General features: G+C 42.2%; 2 protein-coding genes across 2 annotated transcripts; one reads left to right on the forward strand and one right to left on the reverse strand.

The window, feature by feature from the left end:
- Positions 1-249: 249 nt before the first annotated feature.
- On the reverse strand, positions 250-7,188 carry LOC128714436 (inositol-pentakisphosphate 2-kinase). The gene is made up of 10 exons (XM_053809310.1): positions 6,777-7,188; positions 6,558-6,710; positions 6,350-6,456; positions 5,641-5,811; positions 5,496-5,554; positions 2,244-2,411; positions 2,031-2,142; positions 1,846-1,953; positions 1,499-1,773; positions 250-424 (listed from the first exon to the last, which is right to left on the reverse strand). Exons 1-10 carry the CDS (start codon positions 7,186-7,188, stop codon positions 250-252), a joined length of 1,740 nt encoding a protein of 579 aa, XP_053665285.1.
- Positions 7,189-8,940: 1,752 nt separating this feature from the next.
- Positions 8,941-9,807, forward strand: LOC128715002 (uncharacterized). The gene is given in 5 exon segments (XM_053809883.1): positions 8,941-8,992; positions 8,995-9,098; positions 9,178-9,348; positions 9,415-9,573; positions 9,640-9,807. Coding segments are annotated over 5 exon segments (654 nt in total).
- Positions 9,808-18,587: the final 8,780 nt, after the last annotated feature.

Here is an 18,587-nt window from a genome sequence, read left to right on the forward strand (position 1 = left end):
TTCATTCGTCTCGATTTTAAACCGACAACAGAACCCTATAACTATGTAGGCTAGGGACAAATATAATATTGCTTTTCGTAGTGAGGTTGGCGCCGGTCTCTGTGCTTGTTTTTGTTTTTTTCATGCGATTTAGAATCGGGTTTGCTTAGGCGTGATGTATATATAGTCTTAGAGCCACAACGGTTGGATGGACTTATACTGTAATGTGATGAGACACACAAACCGGAAACGAATGCTGGGCATGCTGTTCTAACGGCGCATTTTGCTCATAAATTCGCGATATGCAACCGCAGACGCTGCAAGCTGTTCCACGTACTTAGCGTAATGTTTGTGCGACTTTGGGTCAAGATCGGTGATCGTAACGTTTACGAGAAACTTCATACCCTCAATCGAAACGATGTGATTGCGCGCTGCTTCGTTTAGGCTGTAAAAAACAAAAATTAGATATTAATCAACTTTAGATTTGGTACTGTCGCTAATGAGCTTGCTTATTAATAGCTTTCTTTGGTGAAAATTATACATCCGCTGTACGAATTAAACTTGTTTATGAGCTAAATTTCAAACAAAGACAACATCTTACAAACTATCCACAACAAGTATAGGATAGCTTCCCATGAAACATAAAACCCCGTATTGCCCGCAGAAAAAGGGTCTCAAAATACCGAACTAAGCTCACAGCGTTTTTCGACTAGCGGGAAACATAAGGGATTCTAGGTTTTCCTAAGAATCCTTATAAGATCCCTACCAACACACACACGTAGGAATCTAATGCGTGTATTGAAATTAAGAAAAAAAACCAAAAGTGATCACCTTTATCCGGTGGCCAATGTACAAAAAAGAACAGAATGAGTTTTAAGAAGGAAAAGGTAACGTAGGCACTTTTTTGAAAGTGTGCGTAGAGTTTGTGCTACGCATAAAAGACAAGTGGCCGATAGCGAACCGAATTCTCAGGAATGTTTAGCAGTCCCCACCATCACAAAATCCCTGGATCGAACAACAAAGCCAGACGAAAGCGACGGGATAATTTTTCAACCGTATCCCTAAATTGCCTTACAAGGACTATCAACAGGATGTAAGCTGCACAGAAACGATGGTATTGAAAAAGGAAGAAGTGAAACTGTTTTTTCTCCTTATCCATCTCACATACAATGCAACTGTGTGCTAATGTCGAATGTGTTCCACACACCGTTGTATTGTTTTGTTTACAAAAGTAATCTCATCCTTCTGTTTTTCAGTCACTTTCTTAAATTTGGCTCCGGCACAGGTAAGCTGTCGGTGAGACGTAGACCTCATCAACCTATACACAAGGTAGACAAACTTTTCCATGATCGCTTGAGCTATCGAATGCTGGTGCCTTTCATTCAGCATTACCAATAGAAGCAGCAAAAAATGCAGAGAGCCCTTTAAATACTACCATATCCTTCACCAACGTATCCCATCGCAACAGGATCCCTTTGTACGCGTTTCTGTTTGTTCATTCGACGGTGCAGGTTCTTACCTGTTCTCCTCTGTACGATCACCAGACAGCCGGCGGAACGTGATCATTATCGAACAGTCCAGGGCCGTGGCACCGAGTTGATATTTCTCCTCCTCAGACAGGTATTCGGTATTGAATGGTTCCTTTGCCCAGGTGGTACTGTTGCGACCATCATCAATGTACTGAGCATTGCCATCCTTGTAATTCATAAACTTTTCATACATATCGTCGATATAACTATACGGATCTGTACGTGATTTGGCCAATATTGATGGATCGATCATGGACATGTTTGACTGAAATAGAAAGCGTAAAACAGTTAAAGAATTGCTCTTGTTTTCAACACAGAAGAAAGCGCTTTAGTTTACCTTCACCAGCAGCTGAACGTCTAGGATCTGTCGTAAGGCGCAACTCTTCGGAAGAAACTGTTGATTGACAGGATTGCAAACGCGTTCGTGAAGCTGATTTTTGTCCTTCTACAAAGATAAAAAAAAATCAGATCAAATATCCACCATTCTACGAGGTACTCATGATCATATGCAAGATCAGCTACCTTCTTTCTATCCTTTTTTATGTTCAACAGCTTGCGATCGCAATGTTCATCATTTGTAGTAAAATCTTTCAGCAGTATTTCTTTAATAAGATTTATGAAGATTGTGCTTCTCCTGAAAACAAAAACACAATTAAGTAAAACAAATAAATTGTGGTAGAATAAAGACAATCCATTCGAATGAACTACATCGGGGTGAGGCTAAACGATACTTACTCGTCCTTTGTGCGACCATCGCGAGGGAACATTTCACGCAGTATCCGATTGTACATCGACTTTTCACGCTTGTCATCGTACACGACCTTGCCATTTTTCAGTATTTTAAAATTATTCTGCGGTGCACCGATAAGGCCTTTCACTGCTTGAAGAACACGAACAGGTTTGCTGTGAAAAAGAGAAGTGATATAAAAATTATCAGCCTTCAAGGGAAAGCATACTTTTATTGTAAAACTGATTGGTGTAATTTGATGCTTTTCTGCTCTACACCAACTAACATTGGAAGTGAAAACGGTTGACGAACATCATTCGTATTCATAAACCCAACCCGCAAAGACCAGAAACTAGACGGACAGGTCCTAGAGCAACGGACCTAAAAGGGAACAAAACGGCAACAACTTTCCTGTGCTCCTTGACCTTTGGGCCACTGCGTGCAGTAGCTTAGACCGCACACGTAAACACAAAACAAACCCGCTTTTGCTTGCCTGAGACGATTTACTTTGGTCAAACCCCAAGACGACATACGACGGCGAGCGGAGATGCTGCAGAAACAGTGAAACATAAGCAATACACAAAAGTGCACGTGTTGTTGCATCGAGAATGGAATGTGCATAAATTTGGAAAACTTGTCCTAGAGAACGGCTACCCAACGTGCTGAAGGACGGATCAAGATGCATCTGCACTGTGTGGCGTATTGCTTCGCACAGATAATACAATTTGTTTTTGTTTTATTACCTTCAACACATTCTGCACAACACATGTTTGTGTGCACCCAGTTTCGCAATTTCGCATTATTTCGTCTGTGAATGATTTTATAGCTTCCCTTCGCTCAAGCGTACACATGCGAGCAGTCAAACAAAAATTAAACGAAAACGACTTCACCACGGATTGTGCATTCGCAAGCGCCTGTCCACCACGATGATCTACAGCAACCGCGAGGATCCCTTTTCACACGCCGCCACACACACACTTTCTTTTCCACCATACCTTCCCATCCACTATCACGTTCCTTCACACTCTATCTACCGTCACCTTCATCCCACTACCGGTCCTGGGATGTGACAACACGCTGCACACACCGTCGAACTAAAAATATCCACCAAAAAAGATCATTCAAAATCTTCGAACCTGATCTCCGGTCGGGCCGGGTGACTCTATATGTCAGCGGTGTGGCGTGATTTCCTAGCAAAAAATCTGCCCCTGCATGGGGAGATCGAGGAACAGCACTAGCTGCAACTAGATAGCCCCCGCAAGCACACCGCAAACACGAGAACCGCAACGGTAAAATATTGACTGCTGTTTTTTTTTAATTTTTTGCACCAAAACAAAAAGAAAGACACACAAAAAAAACGTAATTCGAAAGTGCATGGATCACGTAAAATGCAGCTGCAGCGTAGTGTACAACGACCCAAACGCGATCGAGGCGACCGGTTTGGATGGTTTTGAACTGTGGCTGGCGGTGGCGGTTGTTGGTAATATTCCGCTATCCCCCGTGGTAGTGGCACGAGCATGGGGCGTAAAAGATTTATATTCCGGGTGTTGGATATTTTTGGGAGCCCCGTACACACCACCGTGGGCAAAGAGTAATAATTGAATTTTATTTATAACCGATGTGCGACGCGATGCGTGAGGTGCATCATCTGCTTGTGTCCTGTTGGTGTGTTTCCGTTGGTGCATCCCCGGGTGCACCGTAAGCAACGGCACCACCAGCCGGCAGTATTGCAATCCGTTGCGAATCGGTATGGGAGAAATCTATCTGTTTTACATGTGTCCCAGAAAGCTTGGAGCAGCAAGAACTACGCACGCTGTACAGGACACGAGAAAACAAGTCACTCATAATTAATGCCTAAAGGTCAGTTGCTTGCTTGAGTTTCGCTGAACGGTCATGTAGTAGCCGTACGGTTGTACAGATCTTGAATTACCGAAAGACACGGAGTTAACCACAACTGTACGGTATCGTAGTACATTTTCCCACATGGCTAGTATTGCGACACGGAATTGGATAAAGCATACATGAATTAATGAACCATCAGAGGTACCAATCTAATCGATTTTGAACCAAACCTATAGACACTACAGCTGTTCAAAGCCTAAGGAGTGTCTAGAAACGCTTGCACAGCAAGTCTTGCGCACTCAAGCATTATCTTATCTTTGCGTTTAATTGCAATAATCACACCACATTGGGGAGTCTAATTGGCTCCAAAATTGTGTAACCTAACCCTCTATAGTTCGCAAGAAGCTTTTTTTACAACCCTCGCACCCAAACACCAACAATTGTATACGTAAGTATGTTTGTTTAGTTGACCATATTAAAAAAAAAACCTATGTGTAGTGTTTTGGGGTTTTTTTTTTAAATCTGTGTGCTGGTATCACGTTTATCGTTTTTGCCCGGAAATTACACACTCATCAATATAAATAACCCGTAAATACATATGGTTTTTGGGCTTGTACGCGCACGGAAGGTGGTAGAAGGTGGACATGATGACTAATGCCACCTGCCGGTAATTTTGGGGTGACATTCCCTGACACGAGTAGCGTGAAGAAAAAAAGCAGCAGTGTGGCGTCATAAAGAAAATGGTCGAAACCTTCGTCACCATTCCCAAAAACCACGACTCAGCGCGCTGTGGGGAATTTTGTTGTGCAAATTCGTAACGAAAATGAAGATTAATCTCCTATAACCGGATCGTACCGATATTGCCCGCTCGTTCGCCTTGAACGGTGGCAAACGTTCGATCGGTGAAATATACCCGGTTTGTCGTGTGTGTGTGTGTCAACGTTACCGTGGTATACGCGAAACTGGTACCAGATAATCAAACCGTTCTTATTTTAAGCCCCCGGTAAACAACACGACGGAACAGCTCCCGATACATGACCAACGGTCGGCGGATTTGTCCTACTGTGTGACACCCGCAAAATACCGTTCCGATGCAAAACCATCGATAAACCTGTTGCCGCGTACGGATTTGACGCGCGAACGCTTCTTTGACAGCAACACACACTAAAAGCCATTGCGCGAAGCAACAAAACATCGAGAAGCCGTACGCTATCGATCGCTATTTTTGGTCACCCCGCGGTGGACTGAATGCGAAACACAAAACCCGTGAACAACGAACGTTGTTAGTTCGAACGCGTGGTTTCAGTTGCAAAAATACATAACACGAGAGCCTTGAGATCGGACAACCCCCTTCAGAAGATTCGTGAAAGAAAGCCAGTTTGCGTTGGCATATTCTACCAACTGCTGGTCGCACTTACCCAGAGTAGAGATCCAAGGGACAGTATTTACTAATTTTGGCTATCGATTTCTTTTGGAGCTGCAAGTAAACAAAAGAGCGAGAAAAAAACGTTAGAATGTTTGACCATGTGTCCGGGACAGTCCGCCCATCGCTCGTTCATTTACCTTTAAATATTGATGCAAACAATAACGGCACTTCCGAAGGTCCCCACCGTTGGTCAACTCCGGAAGGGGAATATTATCACAGAATTCGTACGCCAGCCAGCCTTGTTTCGGTTTGATTTCGACGCAGTACGTCTGGTAGTGGGTTGGTGGATTGGAAGAGATTTTAGGGTCCTGCGGAGTCAACAAATAAGGCGTTAATTTAAAATAAGCTATTTCGATTGTCGCTGGTGTACAAATCTGACTTCATCTATCTATTTAATTTGCATTTACGCTTGCAATATTGATATTATATTTAACTTTTTTCCATGAATGCTTAGACAAGATTACAATCTAATTCTTGTTCAAATACCAATCAAACAGCTAGACTTGACCTTCACGATTCACCTGTGCGACCTACCAAAAAGAATTCGTGGTAACCACATTAAACATCTAGAATGTTTAACGAAAACGTTTCAAGTATGGGGCTATAAACGCACGTTCGAAGAAGACAATATCCTACGAGCAATTGAGTTATTTACGTCGTTGGCCGAAACAAAAAGGACCCTGGAGCTTTTGCTACGAGCAATTCATATCAAGCAGTCTGGTAAATCGAGTGAATTATCACCCATTCATGGACCTTTTGCCGGGTGGAGCGAAGTCGCATTCCAGGGAATGCTGAGAAATTCTTCCTCATTAACCGGAGAAATCGAATCAGCAGAATTGTACGCACCTGACTGATGTCCCGCGCTCGCGCTGGATACAGCCACTTCGGCAGGAATGCCACGTCCGGGTAGAGTATACCATCAAGCTCTCGTATTTCCTTGCCGAGCCGCATGGCTAAAACCGAAAGTAAGTTGGTAAAGAATTAGTTAGGTGTGCCGTGCATGATAAAGGTGATTTATGTTATGCTACTTCTACGGCTTCTTCGGCCATCTTACCGGGACGCAAATATCGCAACCGTTCATTAAACACCTGCAGGTTGCAGGTATTCAGATGGGCCAGCTTAGGTGCTGGCACGTAGCACTCAGAAAACTGATTCGCGATGACCTTCGAATATATGACGAACCGTCGCAGATCTACGTTAGAGTCGTCTGTATTGAGAAGGAAAAGATACTTTAGCCGGTACGTATAGCAACAAAAACCAAATGACTAATTACCTTTGCCCTGACGCGTTTCGACATTAGATTTGCGCATCCGCAGCACATGCTTGTTGTCCGACAACGAGAGCACAATGTTCGCGTTACCTTCCGCCCGATAAACCAACCGATTCTCGTCGATTCGCTCCAGTATGTCCGGCACATAGCGGATGGTACGTGTTTCCTGCTCGTCATCCGACGAACCGGACGTGGTGTTCCGCAGGTCGTCAAGTTTTTCTGCCCGCCACGCAACATGATCCGGTGCCCTGTGGGCTTCATTTGATCGCTCATCGTCCTCGTCCTCATCGTCATCATCATCGTACTGTTCGTCGATCGGTTCGACTTTGCTGCAGCTCCGTAGATACTTGTCGTCGGACCGCTTCAACATACTATCGTAACAATAGCTGCTATGGCTAGCATTTATTTTACCCATGGTTTGTTGCGAGAGGGCACAGACAGAGAGCCAGGAAGAGATGATCTATGCTGCTGACAACACACTACTAGGTTCTTCTTATCCACTGCTGAACTAGGATACTCCTAGGTCCAACTCCTAGGTATTGTTAGCCAGTTGTATATGTTCCAGTGCGCCAGCTAATGTTCGCGTTGCTGTTTTCGCTCCCTTTCAGCAGACCTCCATCAGCTCAGGAAGTAATGATCGAACGTGGATTGTGCGGCTGTACCGACCGTTTCGAACGACGCACCGATGTCACTGACGAGATTCATGTTTTATTCACACCAATCGATGGAAATGCACGACCCCTAGTCGGCCGTTTTGTAGCGGGCTGCACACCCCAAGGGAGACAACTAGCTGCTGTCGCGCTATCTGTAAATGTGCTGGAAACGGAAACGTGTGGTAAGTTTACGCAGTATATCTACAGGTATGGGTGTCAGATAGGGTGGTGGTAATAACGCTGGACAAATATTCGGGATTCGAAAAGTTGGTTTGATGACAACAGCAAGATAAGGAAGTCCCATTTACCACACAGGAGAGGTATGGACAAACACAAGCACAAAATGTCCTCAAAAAAAGAGCTAACAAGAGCCACAAACATGGACACCCCTAATGGCGATTTTTCGTCTAGAGAACTTCCACTTCGACATCTGATTCCCGTACGACTGACAAACAGATAAACTTCCACACCTTAACCAAAACGAAGGAAGCACGTGGAAATAGAGCAAAGATTTCCTAACTGCTGCATATCGCGCAGTATGATGTACAAGTTGTAGATCATATGACTCAATGTGCGCATTGATTCACTAAAACCACATGCCATCGGGTAAGTACCCCCACGGCACTGACTAAAGGTGCGCTAAAGCGTACAAATGGACGCAACTACACCCTCCAAAACTGTACCAGTGTTCGTGTGTGGCGTGGGGAAGGTTTTATTAGCTGACTCGCTAAATCAACAATGGCCACAACCACAACCTATGGAGGTGGTATTGATCGAGTGTGTACGCACAGTATCACAGAGTATTGTCTTATCGGGCCCGAATGGTTATTCCATAAAGATCGCTCAAGGATGTAATTCATCGCGGTTTCATAAAGATCAGGTTATCGGATTTAACATACTTAGCCGCTATTTGAGCAAATGACAAGAGAGTGGAGTGTTGCCTATCTTATCTGATAGTGACTAGCGTCCTAGACAATACAAATATTTTTTCGATAATAGATGAATATTGATACATCATTTAGCTATTTCTAAATAAAATAGTATTTAATATTAGGTAATTAGTCGTATTTAATTTGCTAGTTTAAAACATTTTATCCAATACTCGGTTAATCCTGTATTCTTCGGTTCTTGTGTTTGGATCTCTGGTTAGCACAGACTCATCTCTTAGAAGTCTTAACTTTTAAAGTTTCTCACCGCTCTCATCCATATAAATCCTCGTAAGGTATTTTCCCAACAAATGTAGTACTGCGAATATAGTACTTCTCCAAAATACAAAACAGATACAGGAAGTAAAATGTACATTTCTACGTTATCTGGTACATTAAAAAACAGGTTTCCCCCCCATGACATGCCATCATCATTTTACCAACTAATGTTGGGCACGTTTCACCGAATTTCGACGTTGTTTGTTTTCCAACAAACAATCGAAAGTTATTTGTGAAAGCTAATGAAACTTAGTTTGTAAATACGACGCATCTATCACGATTAACTGCTGCTGGCTTGCTGTACAGTGTATGTACCGATTGCTATCGAAAACTAGCGAATAGCACGCGATGGCCACTTGCCTAAGTACTTGTTCCAGCACATCCGGCCGGCACGGCAGACGAATATTTCTAGTGCGAACATGTGGTACCCCATTCTGTGGCTTTCGGTTCTAATCAACATTGCAAATGTTGGTAACATTAAGAAATTATTGGTTCTTAAACCTTTAATTCTAGCTGAAGTACCTCTCTTATCTTGTATAATTACAGAGTGTTTTTGTAGTGGAGGTTAATAAGCTGTTCAAACCATGCTCCAACCCCAGCAAACCTGCCCCATTCCCGGTGGATTTCTCAAAGCTGCAGATATACCTCACGGAAGACGAAAAGCTTGTTATGAATGGAGAGCTGAAATTTACCCAAAACATTAAACAACCGTGGGGTGTAAGTTACGCATGTGTGGCATACAGGAAAGAATATGGGACACTATTCACAGTACTTTTCTTTAAGGTATCGGTCTACACCTTCAAGCAGGATCACGGCGAATGGGTTCCGACACCGTACTCTAAGCATGTGTTAAATCTTTGCATGGCGATGCACGCCAGCACTGAAATGTGGTATCCGGTTACGAGACATATGAACCAAACAAGATGCCCTTATAAACAGGGGGTAAGTTTTGGGCAGCATCCTGCTAGTTTACAGTACAGTTGATGCATTCTTTCTTCTCCAATTTAGCACGTGGAAAAGTTCAATATGATTGATCTGGGGAACTTTGGGCTTGACGAAGTGCTGGCAGAGCTTGTTGGAGATTGGAGAATTTTCGTCGATTTTAGCTTGGGAGCTATTCCGCATAAGATGCAAATTTCCTGTCTAATGAATGAGGTTACCATACTGGAGCATTGATATTCTACACATTTGAAGATGTACGATAGAAGAACTAACGATGAGGTATAATTTATGCGAAAGAGCGAATAAATAGGCAAAGAACAATCTGGGCAAGAATAGCAATCTTAACCATGCCGTATCCTAAATGACGATTTTCAAGTACGGTCTGCCTTGATCCACTATGAAGCAAATTACTCGATGAATGGGAAAAGTAGAACAGCTCCATTCGCTAAAACCGCTGCAATGCCAAACCGACCGGATGAGTGTGCCCCAACGTATTCTAAATGGCGGACCCCCTGCTGTGCATGATGATGATGGACGCGTTGTTGACTACCACCACCATCATCATCATCATCTCGCGTTGCCCCTTTTGTCTGTATTCAGGTCGTGTGGCACAATTAACGGTGTTTAACCACTAATCGTCCCCTGTGCGCGAGAGAAAAAAAGAACGACCACCGTCAAAAGCATTATGGCCATTCCGTTGTAGCCTCCAAAAAAGTATGCTTACCATACTGCACTAGCTCGTTGGTGGAAATTTTTGCATCCGATTTAAAGTTGTTGTATTTTTTCCCCAGTTTCTTTGTGGTTCTTCACTTCAAACCGTGATCATTAATGCGCGCAGAACCGGTGCGTGGTGGTGCCTAACATTGATTAATTGCTGCGGCAAGAAATTAGATTTCGACTGCTTCATAATTCAATTACAACCCTCGATAGCCCTCGACGCTGATCGATTACGATCGAAAGTACCGCAGATCGGCATTGGCCAGCGAACAGAACATGGTGGGTACAGTGCAGGCATTAATTGTATTCCGTGTGATTTATAGCAAGTGTTAGAATGAGTGTGAAATCACTTGATTCCAAATTTCTATGTGTTATTCTTTTATTTCTTCATCTTTCTGAACTTCATTCGTTTCTTGCATTACTGGAATATTTAATAAATTCTGAATAGAACACATATCATTTTTTATTCATATTAAACTGATTCTTTACTTTTTGTGTTAAAATAAGCTTAATTTGTTGTTTTTTGTCAGATTGTTTTTACAACATATTCATCATATTTGATCCTCTTTTTTTTTAAACTTCCTTCTTCTAAATATTAAATATTCATTCATTTAGTATAAGTAAATATATGTGTTATTGTTTCTATATGTGTTATTTTAGGGTTTATTTAGCATTTAGCCAAAATCGATTTATTTTTACTGTAGTATGCAAACATTTTTATATATTTTTTAGTTTCACTTCTTTATTAGATGTTTTATTGTCGATTTATTGGGAAGAAATGTATAAAAAAAAAATAAATTCGTATAATCTGATGACTAAACACACAATACTGAACATTACTGTACACCTAACAGCGTTAGCTGCTTAAATTTTAGACCTTCGAAAAACAACACCGGCGAACCATCACGAACCATTCCGTTCGCTCACAACACTTTTCCACACCGAGGCTGGAAGGTGCTACTAATTGCAAATTGAGATCAATAACGATCATTAAAGCTGTATCTCGGTCCCGAGTACCGGTGCATACAGTTTGCCTCTGATGCTCTACAAATGAAAAAAAACGCACCCAGCTCTCACAGCGTAAGAAAAAAAATCCATCACGGCACAACACGGCCAGTGCGCTGTTTTTCAAGTGGAGCAGCAAATAGAGGATGAAGGGGAGGAAAATCACAACGGAAAGCATAGAGCTTCCTATATGTCCGAATGCGGTTCTAGGATAACTCCAATGGCGCAGATGAGGAGGGGAAAATTTAGGAAAATTACCCAAGTAACTGCTAAATGAAAATGGCCCTCGAACAGTTCTGTTAATTTAACGTTGATTGGGCGTAGAATCCGAAAACAAAAAAAATCAATAAATGCAACATATGACTCTTAATTGAGGTTACATTGGACCATTCGATAGAATCGTGTTACATGAGAGTGGGATGATTACACAGGTAGGCTATAATATTAGACTGTAATTACGAACTATTGATCGTTTCCGAACGGTATCGTGCAGTACGGTAACAGTAACGTTCAACCAGGAAAACTCCAGAATAGAGCAGTTTCAGGATTTCAGGAGCACCTACACAACCCTGAATCGATAAACGTCCTGCAACAATCTTCTCACAACCCTGTTGGTTAATGGCATCCGATCCATACGCTACTAGCCCGTGCACCGGTGGTCATTGACGTCATCAGTAAGACAATTAGAATCATGTATAGCGTCGCTATACAATAGAATCGAACCTTCGGCCGCATGTACACCAACGCACCAACACGCAACGCAAAGCTGTGCACCTTCACAGCGAAACCTTGGAAGATCTCGATACTATCCAGCAAGACAACACGACGTCCATCGTCACGTACATACGCAATAGACTTCACGGCACGCGCATCAATGTCATCAACCGGTGGAACTTCTTCCCGAACACTGCATAGCTCACCACGATGAGGAAGTTTAACGATATTTCCTGATTCCCTTTAAGCGTCTCACCTCACTTCCAGAACGTCTTCGAGTCGTGGCTATTATCGTGCAACGTGCAACATCGGAAGACAATTGGTTATTGGGAAAGGATTTCACTACACTACTTGCACTACATGCACTGTCACATCTCACTCAGCTTTCGCACGCACTTTTCGCAACGAAGCACCAAACAAACCTCGCTGCTGGTAGTTTAAAGAATGGAACAACTTTTGCTTCCTAACTTGTGCGTTACACCTTTCAACGTGCAACGTGCATTACCTCATTCGCACGAGCTGAGGCCACTGCCGTAGGGCAACTGGATCAACTTCAAACATTGCCTAACGCGACGCGGTACCACTAAAGGCCAATAGCGCGCTAAAACAAACCAAGAACGTACAAACCTCCAACTGCTCTCTACGTCAACGGTGTGTGTTTGAGAGTGTAGCTTTTTTTTTTTCTTTCCTTTGAAAATTAATGATCGGACAGGTGTATCACGAGGAAGCAATGGCGAATGCACGTGAGATAAAGTAAAGCTACTGGAAAAAGTTGGCCGAACGCAAGGTGTAGGTGGAAGGCAACCATTTTGCTCCGCATCCGGATCGGTTAATATTATCTACGTCATCGTGCCGTTCTGGGGAGGGAGGAAAGAGGTTAGCGGCATTAAGGTAGGAGCAGCATTCCCCACCGTTTCCATTTCAGGTTGCTTTCGGTTGCCCAAGATTTGCCCCTAGGATGCAACTTCTGCTTTGACGCAGAGGGATAGATCTGTTCCGGGAGACCTTCCACCGTGCCACTGCATCATCGTCATGGACATCCGTTTCGTTCGACATCGTACAATGACTTTCTTTCAGATGCGTGGATTCCGTCTTGCAGCAAGATGTGTTCGAAAACTTGGGTCGGTGAGGTTGAAACTGTGGCGTGCACAGGGTACGTCACTAAACAGATGATTTTACGTCAACGAGACGAGATGGAAAGGTTGAATGAGAGTTTGCGTTTAATGCTGTTTTAATCACAGCAGTTAGTACTCGATCTATTTGATGTCCTTATCAGCCACGAACGTCAATCCTAGCAGCAGTGAAAGGGTACGCTTCATTACTTTAATAATCGACCAGCGAGACAAGCAGCTTCGTCTTGCCAATAGGATTGTTTTGGTTTTTTTTTTGCTTATTATTGCTTTCTCGCAGTAATGAAGTGCATATTATACGTAAGATGCACATGGAACAGCACATGACCGGGTAGTAAGAAACAAAGAAAGGCAATCAAAAAGGCGTTTTTGTACTCAATAAGACAACTTCAATTGCCACGTTAATAGGCATAAGATAGAGAAGTTTCCTATTGGCAGATTTCGCTACATTACTCAATGTTTTTGTGTCTCAAGTCAAGGAGTTAGAAACACTACTATCCTCTTTAGCATCTGTCTCTATCCTCAACAAGACAGATAGTTCTACAGTACCTTGAATAAATTTTGAGTTTGGGAATTTATTTTTGAACATTTTTTTGTCTATTCTCGGACATTGCTGGCACGCAATTATCATAAAGTTGTATTTCAAGTAGCTTGCTATTGCCTGAGGTCGGGAATTGTAACTCTTAATTAATCAGGTATCAATATTATAGAAACGAGTGCGTTCATGAAACGAGTATGGACAGAACCAGAAGAGACTGCAACATATAGTAAAGGTAAATTAAGCAAGCGGAAACCATCCTTCACAGATAAAGCAATCGTAAATTTAACACAACATTAGACACATATTTTGCTGCACGAAGAATTAAGCGCAGTCAACCAAAAGTTCGTTTGCAAAACCCATAAATGGGTGAGTGCGAACCAAAACGCCCCACATACAGACGAGGTGCAGCACCGTACCTTGCAGCAACTGCGGACGAAATGCAACCTATGCGATGCGGCGTCGATTGGGTTATGTTGGGCGGCAAAAATTTGAATAGCAAAATATGCACGACACGCTTCACGGCCATAAGTATATGTGCCGCCTAATGAGTTAAACATGGCCGGATGGAGGTTTTTGTATGTGCTGGAGACGTTGGTGGTGATGATGATGATGATGATGGCAACATGATGCCTATCTTTCGCCGATGCGTTCAATGCTCGTTTGAGGGAAAGTTAAGCGAACTCCACCATGCCCTCCCCCAAACACACCACCCATTCTCATGATCCATTTAGTGGTGGAGATGAAGTTTTTTTTTGCGTCTGCCAGAGTCCAACTCCAACACAATGCACAAAAAAAAAGAACACACATTGACTAATGCAGACAGTTTGAATGAGGAACGATAAGAATATCTGCAAGTTTGCCAACTGCATCTATTTAACGGCGGGATAGCATCAAACGGATGAAAGGTGCGGAACGTGATACACAAAAACAAAATGGTTGGTAAACAAATAAACACAAACAATAACACCAAAGCAACCATCCCGTGAAGATCGTGCAATAAAATGGTGAAGCACCACAAACAAAGCCCCCGGGTCACCCTTTGAGGGGGCGCACAATCGGTGGATTAGTGATGCGCCAATTCACGCCAGACAAAGGGCCGCAAAATGTGTAGCTGTAGATGGTTTTGGCCGTACTGGATTGGACTCTTTGTGCATGGTCAAACTACTGTTGAAACAGTGAAAAAAGGCAAAGCTATCTTATTTAGCATTCACATACGATTTATTTATAATGAACAGTCAAATTTAGATACATTTTTTCTTGGGCAATGATCCAATGTATAATTTTAGATATTTTTAAGTGTTTCAGCTCACAGAACCTTGAATATACACTTAATGCAACAATATTTGTGTGGGCTTTCTATTATTCTAGTCTATCTGTTTTAGACATCAGTCTAGTTTATTTTCACCATGCAACACTGTCCGCTTCAAAGACGTAGCTTTGTGAGTTTCATGACCATAATACACTTACTCTGAGAACTGATCCTCCTTTGGTGGCATTTTTATATAGTATAGCATATTTGGCAACTTGAAATAAACCGCGTATAAGACAGTTTAGATGCAATAGTGTCTGTAAGTATTGACATTACAGAGCCTCAACCAATTTCAGTCCCACATCGTACTCTGTAATTTGGCATTGCTCCCATCTCCAGGAGCCAAATATTGAGGATCGTTTTGTGTGCTATTCCTTACAAAAAAACTGATCAATAATCATAGATTATTCCGTAGTCGGTTCTTTCTCCAGATTTAACTAAATTAAGATTTTTTGTAGTGAAGGTAAATGTTAACGACGATAAACTCACAACTCTTTAATAACTCTAAGACTAACACTCGTCAAAATATATTTGAAGTTCTATTTAAAACCACTCGACAAAGTCATTGGAAATTGTCGAGGATCTGCCTGATTTCGTGTTGCATACAGGAATCATTTCCAACACAGGATCAAACAGATTCTAAAAGAGCCCTGTTTTAATAACTTAAAATAAAAATTAAATAAAAAACACAAACATCAACGAAACTAACAGAAAACTTCAGCACTGTGTGACTTAAAACCGTATTACATATGTGGTTGTTTCGACAGACAGTGAGTGACCAAAACGAAAGAAAAACAGTGCACTTTCCATTGATTATGCTTCATTTAGGTTCTTCGTAACGTGGCTTGCCACTAAACGCCACACGTGAGTACAGCGGAATGTGAATGCCAATTTAAGCCTTACACACATTACAAAATATGTCACCCATACGCTTCATAACGCTTGACCAGACGATCACATTTTGTTTCCCTCCGATGAGAACATGCAACACATGTGTTTCATCGGTGTAGTGCGTCAAACAAGAAAAAGACACCAGAGTACCTACGTCATCGATTGTAAAGAGACAATCGGCACTTCGCATTGAACGCGTTTTACTATTTTCAGTCACAAACGCTCTTTCCCGCTCATATGCCGAACCATCCCACCCCAGTTTTACGCCACAATAGGGGCACTACTGCAGCAAGATGGTGACCACACACCGTTGCGTGCAAATGGCACGTGAGCTGCGGAGGCCATAAATGTCAGTCCGTTTTGCTACTAATCGTCGAGACGTTGATTTGGCCAACAGGCAAACCGTAATAGAACCGGCATTAGCGATCTCGTCAAACCTTAAGCCACGTACACTGGATCGCGCGAAAAAAAAGAGTAGCCAAACAAGCCAACACACATGATGGGCACGGTACGCAGGACCCTCTCATTTGTCTCACGTGTTGGTGGTATTTTACCACCTCTTCCCTCGAGGGCCCTCCTTTTGCTAATCTGGACGAGCTGAAACGTGGAACAAATCAATAACTGAGTCTGATGCAGGCTGAATCCCGCTGCAAGGCGCACGAAATATGACACTAATTCCCGGTGTGGCCTTTGGGCGTCCCTTCAGTACTTAGAGGAGGTGGTTGTTCATGTAATGCTCCATGCACCATCCACCAAGGTTTTTTTTCTTCTATTCTACGCTTTGGGTTCAATAAACTAATCGTGAACCGGTACAGTGCACGTCTCGTCTCGACTCTAGTAACGGCAAACGAGCGGCCGTTTCGATTGCTTAGCCTCGGCGTTAGCATCTTGTGCCGCATTCTGCAAACATATTAATGCGTTCGTTACATTTCGGCAACTGAACAGTCAATCGAAGGTTAAAAAAAGGCTAAAAAAGCAAATACACTTGTAGTGCTAAATCAAGTTTCTGCTGGGAGGCCTTAGAATGCCTGTTCCAAAACCAACAATAGCACCGCTAGGAGCGTTCACCTACCGGTTTACAGCAACAAACGATGTGTTTTTTATATGTTTATTATTATATCTTGCCATTTTGATGTTTTGGATGCGTTTTAGTGGGCAACCTGTTGGAAGAATTCAAGGTTTTTACGTTTCTAGAGGAGCTTCATACTAAGAAGGGGTGTTGGTTGTTAATACTAGAACTACCAAACCAATAATTTAACGAAGGCTTTTTTAAGTATGTGTCATTCTAATCACACTAATTTACAAATTTATTCTATATTAAAATGTTCAAAGGGTCTAGTGTGATTCAACAAGAGTCGATCAAACCTTGACATGATCTACACACTGATCTACTTTAATACAAGGACTTAATGAAATAGAACATTAAAATTATCTCTTTAAACATAAACATCTCTCATAAATGTAGCTATGCTACGAACAATCAATAATTTTACACATCAAAAGGTACTTCAACAAAACCAATAGGACAACGCTACAAAATGCCCACCCCCAAATACAGATTACACCCTTCCCAAAGTGGTTGTTGTTACCCAAGAACTCTCCACACTCTATACTGTGTGTGTGTGATGTACTGTATATGAATGCTGCTTTTTTGCATATTTTCGTAAGTGTTTTGAATGGCCGCAGTGCATGCAGATGAGCGGTTTTCGATAACATTCATCGGCATTAGCATGAAAATTGAAATTCTCTTTAGCACAGCATGCAAATCAATTTCCCCCTCGCGCTCTATTCCCGTGCCGCTACAAAATAGGACAATTCGCAATTCAGATGAGTGGCTTAATAGATGCGTTTGGTGCACCGATTATCGATGTTCTACTTTGCACAATTATTTCACTAACAAGCGATCTGAAAAATGAGCATATGGTGTTATTGTTAAAGTGACAAATTAATTTTGTTGAGCCATTTTCAAATGATCATATTGAATTTTACTATTATAGAAGGGAAAACAGTTCTATTTTCAATATCATAAAGAACTCATGCTAAAGTCGTGGGAAAAATATTAAAAAATACACAAAAAATCTGTTCCGTCTAAATACCTTTGGTAGTTCATGTAATACATCCACCAATGGCAACAATGACACGATTTACAAACAATGTAAGCGAAATTTTACTTTTCCACAAGGCAAATGTGGCTCAATCAAACACCTTTCTCTCTGGCACGCCTCAAACAATGAAAACAATGCACTAACTCAATCCCAGCTTTTTTTTTTGTACTCGAAAAGCCACACTGACAAACAGTGCCTAAAAATTACATTCGTCAGTACATTATCATTGGCCGCTTTAGGTGACAATTTGGATGTGCACTAATTTGACGCCATTTTGCATTTTCTCCACAGCCCATTCCGTGCGAATGCACAATGTCAGTGAGTGCTGCGGGAAAAATTTGCGATACGATGTTATTGTCAACATATTAAAATTGTGGCAAATTTCGCGCTCACCAGCTCACCAGATGGCAGCATCACAACAGTACCGATTACTCTCGCACCCGCGTCCCGAGGGAGGGATTTATGTGCGTTTTCGGAGCCGTCGCATACGACAGAGTTCATCGACGGTACGTTGTATGAATAAAATATTGTTTCACAACACGGTGACCATCCGCGTTCATTAATTCATGTGCGGACTAACGCATTCACCCATAAGCTTCGGT

The sequence above is a fragment of the Anopheles marshallii genome, chromosome 3 (assembly GCF_943734725.1).
Source record: "Anopheles marshallii chromosome 3, idAnoMarsDA_429_01, whole genome shotgun sequence".
Classification (NCBI taxonomy): Eukaryota; Metazoa; Arthropoda; class Insecta; order Diptera; family Culicidae; genus Anopheles; species Anopheles marshallii.

Excerpts from the sequence above, each read along its gene's own strand:
- LOC128714436 (XM_053809310.1), bottom strand. The coding sequence starts at position 7,188 with ATGGGTAAAATAAATGCTAGCCATAGCAGCTATTGTTACGATAGTATG. Across the intron at positions 2,412-5,495 it reads CCCTTGGATCTCTACTCTGG|CAAACCTGTTCGTGTTCTTC; the intron begins GTAAGTGCGACC and ends TCTTTTTCACAG. Across the intron at positions 1,954-2,030 it reads TAAAAAAGGATAGAAAGAAG|AAGGACAAAAATCAGCTTCA; the intron begins GTAGCTGATCTT and ends TTATCTTTGTAG.